Consider the following 16186-nt stretch of genomic DNA (forward strand, 5'->3'; position numbering starts at 1 on the left):
GTAGTCCATACCTTTAATCCTATCACTCAGAGGTCAGAGGCAGGGAAATTTCTGTGAGTTCAAGGCTAGCCTGATCTACATAGCAAGTTCAGGACCAGCCAGGGCTATAAAGTGAGATTGTCTCAAAATAAGAAGAAAAAATACTAAATGTTAAATGTTCCTTCATATTCTTACTTATCCCACTCTACTATTCAGAAACATGCAGGGAGAAACAGCAAAGCAAGCACATCTTCCTTTCATTGGGTCACTTATCTGCCAACCTCAAATTCCTGCATTGCAACCAAAATAAATATGACAAAACCAACATCCTAAACCATATACTGAAATAGCTCCCAGACATTTTTCACCCTTAAGTAGAGTTCGCTATGTATCAGGTTCCACAAATTATTAGATGCAGCTTAGGTTGCTGATAAAGTATAAATAGTGGGTGTCTCTGTATTAGTAGTAAGAAGTGACAATTGCAATGAAAGGAAAAAAATGAGCAATATAGGAAAGTCAACTTCAAATATGTCTACCTGGAATCATTAATGGAGGAAAAAAAATCATCCTATATACTTCAATAATTCTAAACCATCCAAAAGTAACTATTCAGATGCTGGCTTTAAGTCCTCAAAAAGAAGAGGCGATATTAGAATATGCATAGTCTGTCTACTATGGTGGTCATATAATTTATGTAAGATATTTAAAACATTTTATGCATCATAGAAAACAAATACATTACCTTGAAAACAAGTTTGCCTATTTAAAATCTAGCTGAAAGTACAGAATGTAATTTCTGACTTTATAAAGAAATATGAGTAGTGGCAGAAAGACATAAAATCTTAAAGGCACAAAGAACAGAAAACACTAAAGTTCTGCCCTTAGTGTCAACTCTGTTTTCTAATGCCTCTGTGACCTGCTTCAACCTTTCAGAGTTTTAATTTCTTCACCTACAAAGTATAAATACCACCCTCACTTATTGGGCTACAGGTGCTTTAAAAACATAATTACTTTTCCAGAAACAATGGGACTAGGTGGCAAAAAGAAAGCCAGGTGTTCTTAAATACATCTTGATGGTTTAAGTGTAACTAACCAGCAAGCTTAAAGTGAAAAGAGCTTTAAAATAACTGCAAATTTAGTATCTATGCACAAAACATCTCTGTTTCATAGTCAGGTAAAAATTCCAGTAGTTGTATTCTGCAAGATGGATCTAGTTCCTTTACCATTTCCAGACCTCCTTTAGGTGTATCTCTAAATGAAAAGGAGGGGAAAAAATACTCACCTTGGTTGAAATTGTTCATTATCTGTGCTTGTCAGAGGACTTATGAGTAGATGACAAATTAAGGGAAATCAACCTTGGGGCAAGAAGAATAATGTCCTATCTTTTGGTATGACCCCTTAGGTTTCTAAGCCTAATTGGCTCTGATCAAACCTAGTAAGCTCAAGTACTAAGAGCTCTGCTTATGTGTCCCATCATTCTGCACTTCTCATTAACATCCTCCCCGGACCAAGGGATTCTCTGTTTCTCTTTTTGGTCTTGACAGCAATACAAAGGGATAGCAACTACTAAAATACAAGGAGCCTATACAACTTTTGTCGTAAAACATCTCCGTCACGACAGAATCTTTTTTTTAAAAAATCATGAAGAGCAAACCTCCTGTTTTCAGATTATACACTGAGAGTTAACTACAGATATCATTTTAAAATTAATAAGCCCCTGCATATTTAGATCACATAGAAGAAAGGTTTCATTCTAAACATGAATAGTACCAAATCCCTCTACTATGGTGAGTGAAATATAAAGATGAAAAGGATATTGTTTCTTCTCTTCCTTTCCTCCTGAACTATCACGTTTTTCTTTCTTTTCTATCTTTTCTTTATCATGCCTGGATTCCTATGAGGAATGATCAAATTAGTTCGGAAAGGAAAAATCAAATACATTTTTAAAAAACAGCTTGAAATTTCCCTTTTATCATCCACCAGCCATAATTTTTCTTCAAAAACTTGCTTAATATGATTTCAAAATTACATGTAACAAAAAAAAAAGAAAGAATATTGAACTCACTCCTCCAAAAGTAAAAACATTCATAAACCACAGGGAAGTGTGAGAGCTTATAAAACAGGAAATGATATTTGCAAAAAATGTATAGCAGTCACGTATCCAGAATATCTAAAGAAATCTTAAAAGTGAATGTTGTAAAAGACTCATTTTGAAAATGATGTGAAGAGATTTCTCCAAAGAAGATATACAAAGACATGGAAAAACAGCCATTTGGTACCATTAGTCACTGAAGAAATACAAATCAAAACCACAATGAGTTACCATGCACATCCACTAGGATAGCTATGAATAAACTAAAATAAAAAGGAGCCAGTTTTGACAAGGATGTACAGAAATTGCACCCTGATGTACTGCTAGTGGAAACGCAAACTATATAGCCACTGTGAAAAAGTTTGGTAGCAATTCAAAAAGGCTAAACAAAATTATCTAATAACCTAAAAATTCTATTCCTAGGTATATCCAAGAAAATTAAAAGTAGTCAAATGAATTACTTCACATCAGTACATAAACTGTCATAGCATTATTCATAATAGCCAAAAATTGGAAACAATTTCAAAAATCCAACAATTGGCTGGTTATGGTAGCTTACCCCTGTAATCTTAGTACTAGGGAAGTTGGGGCAGGAAGACAAACTGCAAGTTTGAGGGTAGGCTGCAGTACTGAGGAAGCTCCAAGCCAGCTTGGGCTACCAAGGGAGGCCCTGTCTCAAAACATAACAAAAATCCACCAAATAACAAATGATTAAACAAATGCGCTATCTTCATATAATGGAGTATTATTTGGTCATAAGATATTAAGTAATGGCAGATACTACAATATAGAAGAACAATCTCAAAATCATTCTAAGAAGGCAGACGCGAAAGACTATATTATTTTATAATTCTACTTGTATGAAATATTAAAAATAGGTAAATCCAGAGACAGAAAGAAGATTAGTGGTTGCCAAGGACTGGGGAAGGCAAAGTGAGGAGTAAATGTATCATGAGCCTACGCTTCCCGTTTGGGACAATTAAAATGTTTTGGAAGCAGACAAACACCAAATGTACAATATTGCAAATATACGTACCACTTAATTCAGTGGTTGTAAGCCTTTCCTACTGTTGTGACACCATGTTGTGGTGATCCCAACCATAAAATGATTTTTGTTATTTTATAATTATAATTTTGCTACTGTTATGAGTAATAATATAAATATTTTTGGAGGGGCTGGAAAGATGGCTCAGTGGTAAAGAGTGACTGACTGCTCTTCCAAAGATCCTGAGTTCAATTCTCAGCAACCACATGATGGCTCACAACCATCTGCAATGTGATCTGACGCCCTCTTCTGGTGTATCTGAAGACAACTACAGTGTACATAAAATAAATAAAACAAAAAAATTAATAAATATTTTTGAGGATAAGGGTCTGCAAAAGGGTCTCTGCAAGGTCCTGAGTTCAAATCCCAGCAACCACGTGATGGCTCACAACCTCCACAATGAGATGTGATACCCTCTTCTGGTGTGTCTGAAGTCAGCTACAGTGTACTTACATATAATAAATAAACCTTTAAAAAAACTGCTTTTTAAAACTTATAAATACACTACACATTTTTAACATTTATAATAATGCTCTGTAAAGAATTTACAACTTAGAAGTGGCTTGTCAATTATTTTATGGAGCTTGCTTGAGATTTGAGTATCAATCTTAAGTATATAACACAATGTACTTTATACATATATAGATGTACTTCAAGAATAAGAGAAACTAAAAACAAAGAACTGTGGATGGAGGAAAAAGTAAACACAAAGAACTAAAGTGGTGAGCTGGGTGGTGGTGCACATCTTTAATCCCAGCACTTGGGAGGCAGAGTTAGGAGGATCTCTGAATTCAAGGCCAGCCTGGTTTATAGAGCAAGTTCTAGGACAGCCGAGGCTACACTGAGAAACAACCCCCCCCCAAAAAAAAACAAGGAACTGAAGTGCTGTGAGTGAAAAGTAGATAAAAATAACCTCAGAAGTGTACTAATTCTAACTTCACAGTAATTTAGAGCACATCTAGCTCAAATTTTCAAACCAGAGAACCCGCTCCCCTTAATCCTCCTGTTCCCATTCCAAAATTAACAAATGATTATCGGGCAAGAATATACATACATATACACACACTGAAAGCACTAAGTTTATAGGGGTAAGTATTTTCCTCACAAGGTCCTACCCCTAGATGAGGAGCCACATACAATTAATGGCTGCTTTGAAAGGAAGTGAGCCAGCCTTCTCTAAGGACAAGCCCTTTGAATTGTTCTCCAATCCCAAATTGTCAGTCCTAACACATATACACATGAGCGGCACTAAATGGACTCAGCAGATGACACTTCCAGACACACAGATAGGTGTAATAGTAATAATCATAAAGAGGTCATGAAGTTTAGAGGAAGTTGGGTAAAGACACTGGAAAACGGAATCAAGAGCTTGGGGTGAAAATAATGTAAATACAGTACTCATATATGACAGTCTCAAAGAATAATAAAATACATGTTTTCTGAAAAGTATACAGTTCCTTTGCATTCCTAATTTACCTTTTTGCCACCAGATGAGATTTTATCCATCTTCTCAGATTTAAACGAATCACTACTGCTTTTTTCTTTGCCTGAAGATTTTGACTTATTTTTTTCTTTGTCTTTCTCATTTGGATATTGAGACTCACATGGACTCTCACTTTTGTGTTTTGAAACCCCCACTAAAATTACAAAAGAGAATAATGAAAGGCTTTTCCAGTTCACTCTGATGACTGCTTCCAAGGTATTAGTAAGTCTACCTACTTGTTCCATTCTCCTCTTTCCGCCTCTTTGTTATGTCCGGTGGCACTTCGCGGTCATTGTTTGAATGATCCTAGAACCAAGAATTGTGAACTACATTGATCAAAGGTTATAGTTTTTATTTTGTTTTGAAGTATTACTATATACAAGAAAGACATCACTAACTAGCACTGAAGGATATTTGCAGTACCACATATTTGTTTAAATGACATGATTACTAAGCTGAAGTTCTTTATTTACTATGGAAGATACGAATACACTTTAGGATGAAAATACCACCTAAAACTTGAAACTGACTGCTGTGGAATAAAGAAGTATTTTCTACAAGCAGAAAACACATTACTATACACAAAATAAAGCTTTCCAAGCTAATTTTTAAAAATTACAAACCCTTTTCCGTTCTTTCCTGTCCTTTTCATCTTTTTTCTCTCTTTCTCTGGATCTTTCCCTTGACTTGTCCAAATCTTTCTTGTCCATTTCTCTCTCCTTACTCTTGGACAGTGGTGGAGGATTATGGTTAATGTAGAGCTGTTAAAATTAAGGCAATATTACTAAAGATTATTAGTTTTCCAGTATTGGCAGCCTTCGGTATTTTTGTTTACTAAATGAAAGATATCAGGTAATTATATATAAAGTCAAAACTAGTTAACTGCTTGTTTTATGAGAGCTAAAATAAAAGAATATAACACATTTACAAAGGCTTTAATCCTAGGCCTTAAAAGGATTCTTATTTTAACTCAGTTTATTACTGCCTCAAGTAACATTTCCAGTAAATTCACAAACTATCATTTCATTAACTATATAGGACTTCATATGTAAAAAACAGTGAATACACTTTCTCTGCTGAAAAAGACAAAAACAAATCCCTATGCAGTGAACATATTTAAAAGTCTTACCATCTACTAATAAGCAGTCAATGGCAATGGGCAAAAAAGTTATAAACCAGGCAGTGATTATCTCAAATCGTTTTGGAAATATAAAGACTGATACATATCCTCTACTTTACAAAACATCATAGTTCTATCAAACAATCACAAATGTGAATTCTATCTCACTGGTTCTAAACAGCCCAGGACACCATCAGGTGAGCTGGTGGTGACTAGACTCGGAAGACTGAAAAGTGACAGAATAAATACTCTCTGTAAGAAGGTTTATTAGTGACAAACATTAAGGTGACTCTAATTCCAAATGAGAGAAATATAGAAATCCACTATAAAAGAAAATGTTTAGGAAGTAGTCAGAAAATAATCAGATGCCTAACTTTATGGCATTTAGAACTGTGGTACAAATAAGTCTATGTTTCATTTTATACATTAAAAGAATAATGGATAGAATTCATTATGTAGCTACCTAATTCTAGATATACCCTAGGAAGAAACAGAACAGTGAATGCAAAGTAAAATAATTTTAAAGTAAGGAATCCTACGATAATCTAAGAAATGCAAGAAAAAGAACCATCAATTGGAAGTTTAAACACTTATTTTTAAACATTACCAAACATTTTCAATTCAGTTGCCTAAGAAATGTTTTCAAAGCAACAGAGTGGATTCTTTAAAAAAAAAATCTATGTTTAAAAGCTGAAGAATGACTGAAACAAAGTGTTTATTAATAACAAAGATTAAGAGAATAATCTATAGTCTTAAAGTACTATCTAAAAGATACTTTTATGAGGTATGCCTTAAATGACATGAAATTTATTATCTTTTCCCATATTTTAATATTATTTATGGCCTAGATAAGATAAATTCAACAATATATCTAATACTCAACAATTACCTTAAAGTACCGCTTCACTTCTCCGACTACTAGAGTATCCCTACACACACCAAAAAAAGACATTTTTTCCATGCATATTTAAATTCTGTACTGTAAGGAATTAAGAAACTTCTCTAGGACTTCTGGCATTAATACTGAAATATTTCACTATTGACATTCAATGTCAAATAGTTAACTGATACACAATCCAATTCTAGGTTTAGAAATAAAGCAATTTATTCCCTCCTCTCTGTCTTTCTAATAATTGTGACAGCACCTTTTTCTACATCACCTACTAAACAGAACTTATACTTCTTTGTTTAGGCATTCTAAGCATGCTGCATAATCATTACAATTATATCCTAGCATACAGCAACCTAAGGTTCTGTGGCCACCAAATAGTCCCTAAATTTCATCCTTTTTACCTTACTAAAATAATTACTTTTATCTTAAAATTCTCAGGTTTTCAAAGAAAATAGCTTGAGAGCCATCAGCACCCTAAACTAACTCTCATCTCTGCTATTCACTTTCCAGTAGATTCCTATTCTATTATTATTGTTATTCCTATGCCACTTCTGTAAGGGGGTTTGCTTAGTAATCTCAACCTATTTATTTCTGTCCATAATCATTTCTAGTACATCTCCAACTAGATGCCTTTTCCATTTTTATATACATCTATAATAAATCTTTAACACATTATTTGCCATAAGATTAATGATATGACAGGACAATCTATATGTAACACTGTAGGGTTCTCCTTACTGGCTTGATTTTATTTCCTTAAATTGAGACCATTAAGACATAATAAAGGAATCTAGCCAACTCTAGAAATCAAGTCTTGGTTGGTATAGAAGCATGTTTTTAGCATTCTCTTCATCATATGTAGCTGCTAGTACTGCTATACCAAAACACAAATAATCAGAAGTATCATTTGTGCCTCACTACGTGAAGCAGAAATGGGAGTAGAAAGGGAACTGACAAATTATTTGAATCGTATGTTAGGTTAGTCATCTTTTAATCTCATTAAAAAATTAAATCTATGCATTACTTTACTATGAGCTGGAAAGTAAAATATACCCAAGAATTATTAAGAAAGAAAATTTGGAGAGCAAAGCATAACTTTAAAAAAAAGTCAAACTAAAATCAAGAAAACAATTTTATATGTACAAATAACAAGGTAACACGAAAGACAGAAACATCTTACAATAAAACCCCTAGGAAGTAAAAGCTGCCCCAGAAACACTTAGGCATATATACTTGCTCAGAGTCCAGGAAACTCTATCTCAAGTCATTCAAATGCTAATAGATTTTCTATATACTTAAAATTATAAAATCAGGTACTATAGGAAAATACTACTTTGGATCACTTATGAAAGGCTTATAACTTCATTAAAAGTATATCTTGAGTGGCTAAACCTTACTCTAAGATCTCAAGCCAAGTTAAGGATCTGAAAAATGAAATGAATCTCATAATCTTGAATAGTGGGGGGGGGAGAAAGAGAGAGAAAGAGAGAGGGGGCAGAGAGAGGGAGGGGGAGAGGGAGGGAGGGGAGAGAGAGGAGATTTTTTTCAAACTTTCTGGTTCCATGTGGAATAATCTATTGAATTTCAAGTGCCCACAAAAATCTTCTTGTACAAAAATGTTGGAAAATTGACCTAAATCACCACTTTTAAAAAGTAATATAAACACACTAAAGTAGCTAAGAAAACTTTAGCAGCTATTGTTAAATTGGATGTTAAGAACCAAGAAATCCTAATTTTAGCTCTCATTTTCAGTAAGCACAAATTCTATGCCACTGGAAATAAAGCCACTAGGAATACCTCAGTCTCTCATTTGTCAAAAAGACACTACCATCTGCCCTATTTAATTCATAGCACTGTTATAAACATGAGGTGAGACAAATATATATCATCTAGACATGGAAGACTGACAAAACAATCTTCACCACCAATGCAAGAAATAGTAATCTTCCTCACTAACAAGAAAATCTAGTTAACCTTAACATCAGGTTTCAAACCACTTCAACATATGCCTTAATAAATAAATACTGACAAATTAAAACTATTACAAGCCAATGGTTACAAAACAACCCACACAAGCTACTGGTTAAGACTGTCAAGTGCAAACTGGCTGCAAAGATCACTATACTGCAGTACATCGTTAAGATAGCCAATAAAAAGGTTTTACTTTAAAATAAACTACTTGTAGTTTAGCATAGTAAAAAAGATAAAACTACAATTTTTTTCAAGTATATAAACTTTCAGATAATAGTTTATCTTAAAAACAATGCCATATTTTTAAGACACAGGCACTTTGGCTATCTTAACTACTAATAATTAGTAAATGTTTGCCCAGAATCTAGACATTTCAAAATTCCATTTAATCTATAAGAATCATACTTAGCATAAGTAGAAAACATAAAGTAGAAAACTCAAAGTAAAGAAGGTACAGATTTCATAAGACAAAATGACATGATCAATAGACAATTCAAGTATAATACTGAAATGAACTCCATAATACACAAACTGCACAGTTTTTAAAAATCAGAATACCCAGGAGAGTAGTGTAAAAGGAGAGAATTAATACTGACATATAAACATAACCAACAAGTTGAGTACTTCCTTCCAGGAGAATGATTATTTTCTATTTACTCTATCTCTTGGGATTATGCCACAGCTACTGAAAGGATACTTCAGCAGACAGAGATATAAAGAAATTTATAGATTGAGCTTTTTAAAGTTCTATGAATGCAGGAATTTACTTTTTTGTTCTTCTGAGTTATCTATAAACAAAGCAATAAAACTGGAAAGTTTGCTCTGTGAAACTATGAAAGTCTACCTACCACTCATCCAAAATAAACCAGCAAAAGTCTCCTTTTCCCAAATCTAAATCATAAAAGAAAAATACATCGTACAGCAAGAAAGAATATATAAAAATACTGCCACATCACCCTTATAACAATGTGTCTATATGGCCCATTGTCAACTGGATTTGTTTGTGGTCAAAATCTTTAAAGGTAATTCTATATAGACTGAGTGCTTTCTCTCACCAATCCTAGCATACAAAGTTTACTAGGGTAGTGGCCCCTACTAAATAAAGGAACTTAGCAATTTCTGGTTTACTTAGGCATGATTTTAAAAGACTCAAACCTTTGCTGAAGAGTCCTTGAGATCGATGAGACTGTCCTGTAGAAAATGAATGGAGATGACAGGTGAGCTGGCATAGTTCTCAGAACCCAGAGGAACTTTGGGAAGTATGTCTGTAACCTGGAAACAAATCAGCTATTTCTTGTGAGGATAAATTCCAGGAAATCACTATCAATATGAACATCCGCAATCAAAACAAAAATCAAAATCATATAATGGAATTGTAATGTTAAAAATAATAAATATTAAATATAAAAAATTTAAAATTTTGTTGATTAAAAATTAAAAATAAATAAATATAGATGCCACATATTTCATATTAAGCTTTAAGTAATTAAGAGGCTATAAAAAGGCAAAACATTTTTCTCTACCAAAAGTTGAAAACAGTAGAGGTCACCATGGGAAAAAATAACTAATATTGTTATAGTTATCCTCTAATTAAAAGAGTTCAAATTTTATTCATTTACAACTCCAACAAATATAAATATTTTATTTTGGCTAGAAAATTCAGTGGCATTAGAAGAAAAAATATATAAAACAGCAATCAATATTTTGTTGCAAAAGTGCCATGAGTATTCAATCTCATGCCTCTCACAAGGAAAAATATTTAAAAATATTTAAAAAGAAAAAGAAACCAATTACAGTATTCTACCACAGGGCTCTGGATGAAGAATTAATTAACTTACAGTTTTAAAAGTTCAACGTACTGCAAATTCAAAGATTCCATGAAATTAGATGACTTTAGAATTAAAATTAAATATGGAGCAAGGAATGGCTACCCTGAGTCTTCAAGAAGGCTACACCCACGATATTGTGCTGCAGTTGAATGCCTGGGGTTTCTCTTTGCTGGGTGGTAGGACTGGATGCCACATCTGCTCTTATCGTAACGCAAGGTTCAACTTGTTGGGAACCCAATGGGTATAAACAAACCTCCAAGGGAAGATACAACAGAAGCTGCATGCTCACTGAATAAACACAACTACAGGAGAACTGATCACCAAGGAGACTTTAAAATGGAACTCCTTTCAAGACTCCTTCTTAGAAGGCACATCGGTATGATGCTCATCAAGAAGCTTGATAAATTCAGAGGTATCTTGTTTATCCTGTATCATTCAGGAAGTCTTCAGTGCTATATAATCTTCAACATTTATGCCGAAAAATAGCTTCATTCTGCTGAAAAGATTCATTTGCTTGTAGCTACCATTGCACTCCAAAAAGGACTGCTTAAAGCAGTGAGGCACTTCTGGGTAAAATTTCTCTTGCACTTTGAAACACAACAAAATTAGTGCTAGGTCCTTGAAGTTCTAACATTTTTATAAGAAAAATACTCAATAGGAAAAATCAGTCCACCAATACAGAAAAATTTCATTTTCTAATGCAATATAAAACCTCCAGTGGCTCCAGTGAATACTTGGCACAAGACTTGAAGGAAGTCAGGACATTGGTATTCCAAACAGGTGAGCCTACTACGGATGCTGCCTTCCTCAGGCTATACTAACCTTTACTGTGGAGGAATGTGATGGAGAAGGATGAGTATCAATTTTGCGGCGTTTTTGTTCTGTTTGGACAAAAAGAAATAGTCAGAATAAGGTATATGTCCAGTCATTCCAAACACTTCAAAAAATTAACAACTTTTAAGACCAAGTATTTGTTGCACTAACAAAATCCCTACCATAACAAGACAAAAAGATAACCAACAAGCATAATTAGGTCCAAAAAGTAAACAAATATAAAAAGGTGCACTTGCCCCTGTCAGGCTCCGAGATATCTGACCGGGGAACAGGTGACTTCAACGACCCTGAAACTGGTGTTTTTTCTCCTCCTTTAACATTTTCCTTTGATTTCATTTCCTTTGCTACATCTCTTTCTCTGGATGGCTCCTTCTCTCTTTCCCTTTCTTGAGTCGATTTCGATTCTACAGTGGGGGCGGTGGTCTTGAATTTCTCATCTTTAGCTTTTTCTTCCTTCTTGAACTTTTCTTTCTCTTTGTCAGATTTAGGTGTTCTTTCCTTTGTCTCTCTTGCTTTGTCATCTTTATTTGGCCGCTCTTCCTTCGGTTTTTCTTTACTATCTTTACCAAGTACCCTGGCCTCTGGAGTTGTAGCTGGAGTCTTCTCTTTTTTCTCTTTTTCTTTCTCTTTTACTTTTTCTTTGTCATTTTCCTTAACAGCTTTATTGCTTAAGAATAAAAAAAAATAATTTTTTTAAGAAAAATAATCATCAAATATATCCCATATTTAAAATCATAAATGAGCCAGGAGTAGTGGTACACGCCTTTAATCCCAGTACTTGGGAGATAGAAGTAGGTGGATCTCTGTGAGTTTGAGGGCAGCCTGGTCTACAGAGTAAGTTCCAAAGACAGCCAGGGCTACACACAGAAAAATCCTGTGCTGACATGCAAGCAAGCAAGCAAACAGACAAACTAATTAGCAAGTAAAAAAAACCAGAAAGCACTTTCATTGACTTAAAAAATGCCATGAAACTAAGAGGAACCCTCAGAAAGATAAATAAGGGCTTTAGGATAAATCAGTAATTCTTCATGTGAAACAAACACACACAAATCCATAAATATATAATTAAAACAATGATTAATAATAAGTAATATCAGATTATTTTGTATATAAACTTTGAGGATTACAAAATAATGATCAAAACCATATCCAGCAAACCAATTAAAGGCACTATCTGTAAACAGACTGTTCAGCTGTATTGACTATTTTCAAAATTACTAGAAGCTTTTCTTATATTAATAAGCCTTACTCAAATTGTCTACAACAAGAACTATTATCCTAAAACTTCCCGAAACTTCGCCATCTGTATTTCCCTGAATATCCAGTAACTCTGCAGGAGAAATAAGGCTGTTAAACAAAATATGACTATGTAAACTATAATTAGTAATACATAAAAATAGGAGTAAGCAAAACTTCAAAGTCTAATATACATGACTTTTGTACTGCTGAATGACTACCATCCACTATTCCACTAATGGATCATGAGGTCCATGAAGAAGAATCCAAGGGACTTCCAGGTAAAATGATAGGTGGTGAGCCCGAGTAAAAAGTAAACTCCATTCACAGTTTAACACACACACACACTCACACTCACACACACACACACACACACATACACACACACACACACAGGAGGGGGAGAGGGATAGAAAGAGAGGCGGGCAGGGCAAGGAGTCCTACTCCAATGACAGCCCTCATTACCCTCAAATCTACTTACAATAGCAGGTTGGTGAACAATAGATGGGAATCCCATTCTGTCACTCTATATGACTAAATGAGGGAAATGTAGCCTTAGAAATAGGGACCTCAACTTACCAATAAAGAAAGGCAGTGTGGCTGACTGGATTAAAAACCAGATACAATTACTTTGTTGTTTCCAAGAAACATATATCATTGCTAGAGATACCTACAGAGTGAGCCTCAAAAGATACAGGTCAATCTACCAAGTGAGTATAAGCCAAATTCAAGCTGGTATAGCTCTTCTGGTAGCAAATAAAGTAGAATTCAACTTTTTGTTAACAGTTAAATGATGCAGCTATATATGAATGCTTCAAGAATATGTAATAATTGGGCTGGAGAATTGGCTCAGCAGTTAAGAGCACTGACTGCTCTTCCAGAGGTCCTGAGTTCAATTCCCAGCAACCACATGGTGCCTCACAACCATCTGTAATAGAATCCGATGCCCTCTTTTGATGTGTCTGAAGACAGCTATAGTGTACTTATATACATAAAATGAATCTTAAAAAAAGAATATGTAACAATCAAAAACCATATGCACTGAATGTTCGATCTGTGAATTTCATAAAAACAAACATTAATGTTCATAAACAGTCACATAGATCTTGATATAGTAACAGTGGAACATTCCAATGTCAACTTTAGATAGCCATTCAGACTAAAAATCAACAAAGAAACTACAAAGTTAAACTACACCAAAGAGCAAATGGACTTCACAGAGAATCTGGGGAATATTTCACCCATCAGAAACTGAATACAGATCCTTCCCAGCAGCCTATTCTGACAAGTATGTCTTAAGAAATGCAGAACTGAAATCATTTTTTCCTATTATAGAAATCAATAGCAAGAGAAACTACACAAGTACTTGGGAGACTGAAAAATACACTCATAACTGACCAGTAGGTAGTTGCAATCAAGGAGAAATTTTAAAATTCCAAGAATCAAATGAAAATTAAAGCATAACATACTAGACTACTTCAAATACAACTAAGGCTATTCTTATTTTAACAGCTTACATAAAAAAAAAATCACAAGTTTGAAATAGTCTAATGATGTCTTAAAAAATAAGAACAAAGGAAATCACAAAGCAGCCGATAACAAGAAATAATTGAGATCAGGGAAGAAATTACTGAAATAGAGACTAAAAGAATAATACAGAGAATCAACCAGTCAGAGACTTAGTTCTTTGAAAAAATAAAGAAAATTAGTAAAGCGGAAGACTCAAGTTAATATGCATTAGGGATGAAAACGCTGAGTTTACTGTTAATCCCATTGATATGTGGTATCATCATCAAGGAAGAAAACTCAAAAAATCTACGAAAAAATGGGTAAAATTTTTCCATACACACACACACACACAAAATCAATCAAAATTAAATCAAGGGAATGCAAGCAATTTAAATAGATCCATAATAAGCAACAAGGCAGAAGAGAAGGCCAGAACCATTCAGATTGACTAAAAGTGCCAGCTCCAAAGATCCTCACAGTGTTCCATAAAATAGAAAGTAAAGGAACACTACTGTGGTAGTATGAATATGCTCAGCCCAGGAAGTGGAACTATTTGGAAGTGTAGTCTTGCTGGAGTAGGTGTGGCCTTGTTGGAAAAAGTGTGTCACTGTGGGCATGGGCTTTAAGACCCTCATCCTAGCTGTCTGGAAGTGAGTATTCTACAAGCAGCCTTCAGATGAAGATGTAGAACTCTCAGCTCCTCCTGCACCATCCATGCCTGCCTGGATGCTGCCATGTTCCCCCTTGATGATAATGGACTGAACCTTCTCCACCTGTAAGCCAGTCCCAATTAAATGTTGTCCTTACAAGAATTGCCATGGTCATGGTGTCTGTTCACAGCAGTAAAACTCTAACTAGGACAGCTACCAAACTCATTCTACAAAGTCAATATTATGCATCCAAATTGAATAAATAAAGAGTAAAAGAACAAAACTATGGACAATTCACCTAATAAATTATAAAAACAAAACAACAACAACAACAAAAAAAAAATCTTTCGGGCTGGAGAAATGGCTCAGTGCTTAAAAGCACCAACTGCTCATCCAGAGGTCCTAAGTTCGATACCTAGCAACCACACGGTAGCTCACAACCATCTGTAATGGGGTCTGATACCCTCTTCTGGTGGGTCTGAAGAGAGCAATGGTGTACACATATACATAAAATAAATAAATCTTTAAGAAAAACTTTCATGGTTTATTTATTTTATGTAAATGTACGTTTTCCTTGTATGCATGCATGTCTGTGTATGACATAAATGCCCAATGCCTACAGAGGCCAGAGAAGGTACCAGTTCCCCTAGAACTACAGTTACAAATGATTGTTAGCTGCCACGTGGGTTCTGGGAACTGAACCTGGGTCCTGTGGAAAAGGAGCCAGTGTTCTTAACCTTGCTGAGTTATCTCTCTAGCTCTAGATGCAAAAAAATCTTAAAATCTTGTAAACAGAACTCAAGAAGACATTAAAATCATGCACCATTACCAAACTGAATTCATTCCAGGAATGTAAGAATGATTCAAGAAATATAATACAGCAGATAGACAGACCCAAGATTAGAAATCACAAGATTATGCCACTAACTGCAGAGAAACACCTTGATAAAAACACCCTCCCATGAATAAAAAAAATTATAAGGAAACTAGAAATACAGGGACCATATAACAAACCTTCAAAAGCACTTTAGACAAAATCAGACTGTGGTGCAGTGTGGGGTAGTGGTCTGCTCAGGTAACTTAAGGTAAATTCTCCTGTGGGCAATTTCTGCTTGCAGGGGGTGAAGGAGCTTGGCCATAACTCCCAAGTCTTTGGTTCCTGTTTCAATCACAACCCCTCACAGCTGCCCCTGCAGGAGATGTGTGCTCTATCAGGCAGACAATGCCCCAAGTCCCGAACATTTTAGCTGGACCCTACCCCCAGTCATCTGACCATAAGCCAGACATGCCACGCCCCATACAATAAAAGGGGCGACTTGCCCCCTCCTCTCTCACTCTCTTGCTCTTCCTCACACTTCTTGCTCTCTTTGTTCTCTTCTCTTGCCTTCTTCCTCTTTCCTGCTCTTCTCTTGCCTTCTTGCTCTCTTGCTTTCTTTCTCCCCCCCCTCCTATCTCTCCTTCCCCTCTCTCTACTTGACCGGCCTATTTTCTCCTTCCTACAATAAAATATCTCATTTATACATTGCTCCCTTTTTAATTAATGCGC

General features: G+C 34.9%; 1 protein-coding gene across 1 annotated transcript in view; it reads right to left on the reverse strand.

Annotated features, from left to right (window-relative positions):
• Thoc2 (THO complex 2) overlaps positions 1-16186 on the reverse strand; it is a 119047-nt gene that overhangs the window by 7176 nt on the left and 95685 nt on the right. Inside the window, exons 32-39 of the mRNA XM_031372621.1 lie at positions 11482-11912; positions 11234-11292; positions 9738-9773; positions 5223-5360; positions 4836-4905; positions 4593-4753; positions 1797-1873; positions 1262-1307 (exon numbers count right to left, since the gene is read on the reverse strand). Of these exons, the coding sequence (XP_031228481.1) occupies positions 1280-1307; positions 1797-1873; positions 4593-4753; positions 4836-4905; positions 5223-5360; positions 9738-9773; positions 11234-11292; positions 11482-11912 (1000 nt within the window). The 3' untranslated portion in view covers positions 1262-1279. The remainder of the gene's footprint in view (positions 1-1261; positions 1308-1796; positions 1874-4592; positions 4754-4835; positions 4906-5222; positions 5361-9737; positions 9774-11233; positions 11293-11481; positions 11913-16186) is intronic.

This window comes from Mastomys coucha, chromosome X (genome assembly GCF_008632895.1).
Source record: "Mastomys coucha isolate ucsf_1 chromosome X, UCSF_Mcou_1, whole genome shotgun sequence".
In the NCBI taxonomy this organism is placed as follows: Eukaryota; Metazoa; Chordata; class Mammalia; order Rodentia; family Muridae; genus Mastomys; species Mastomys coucha.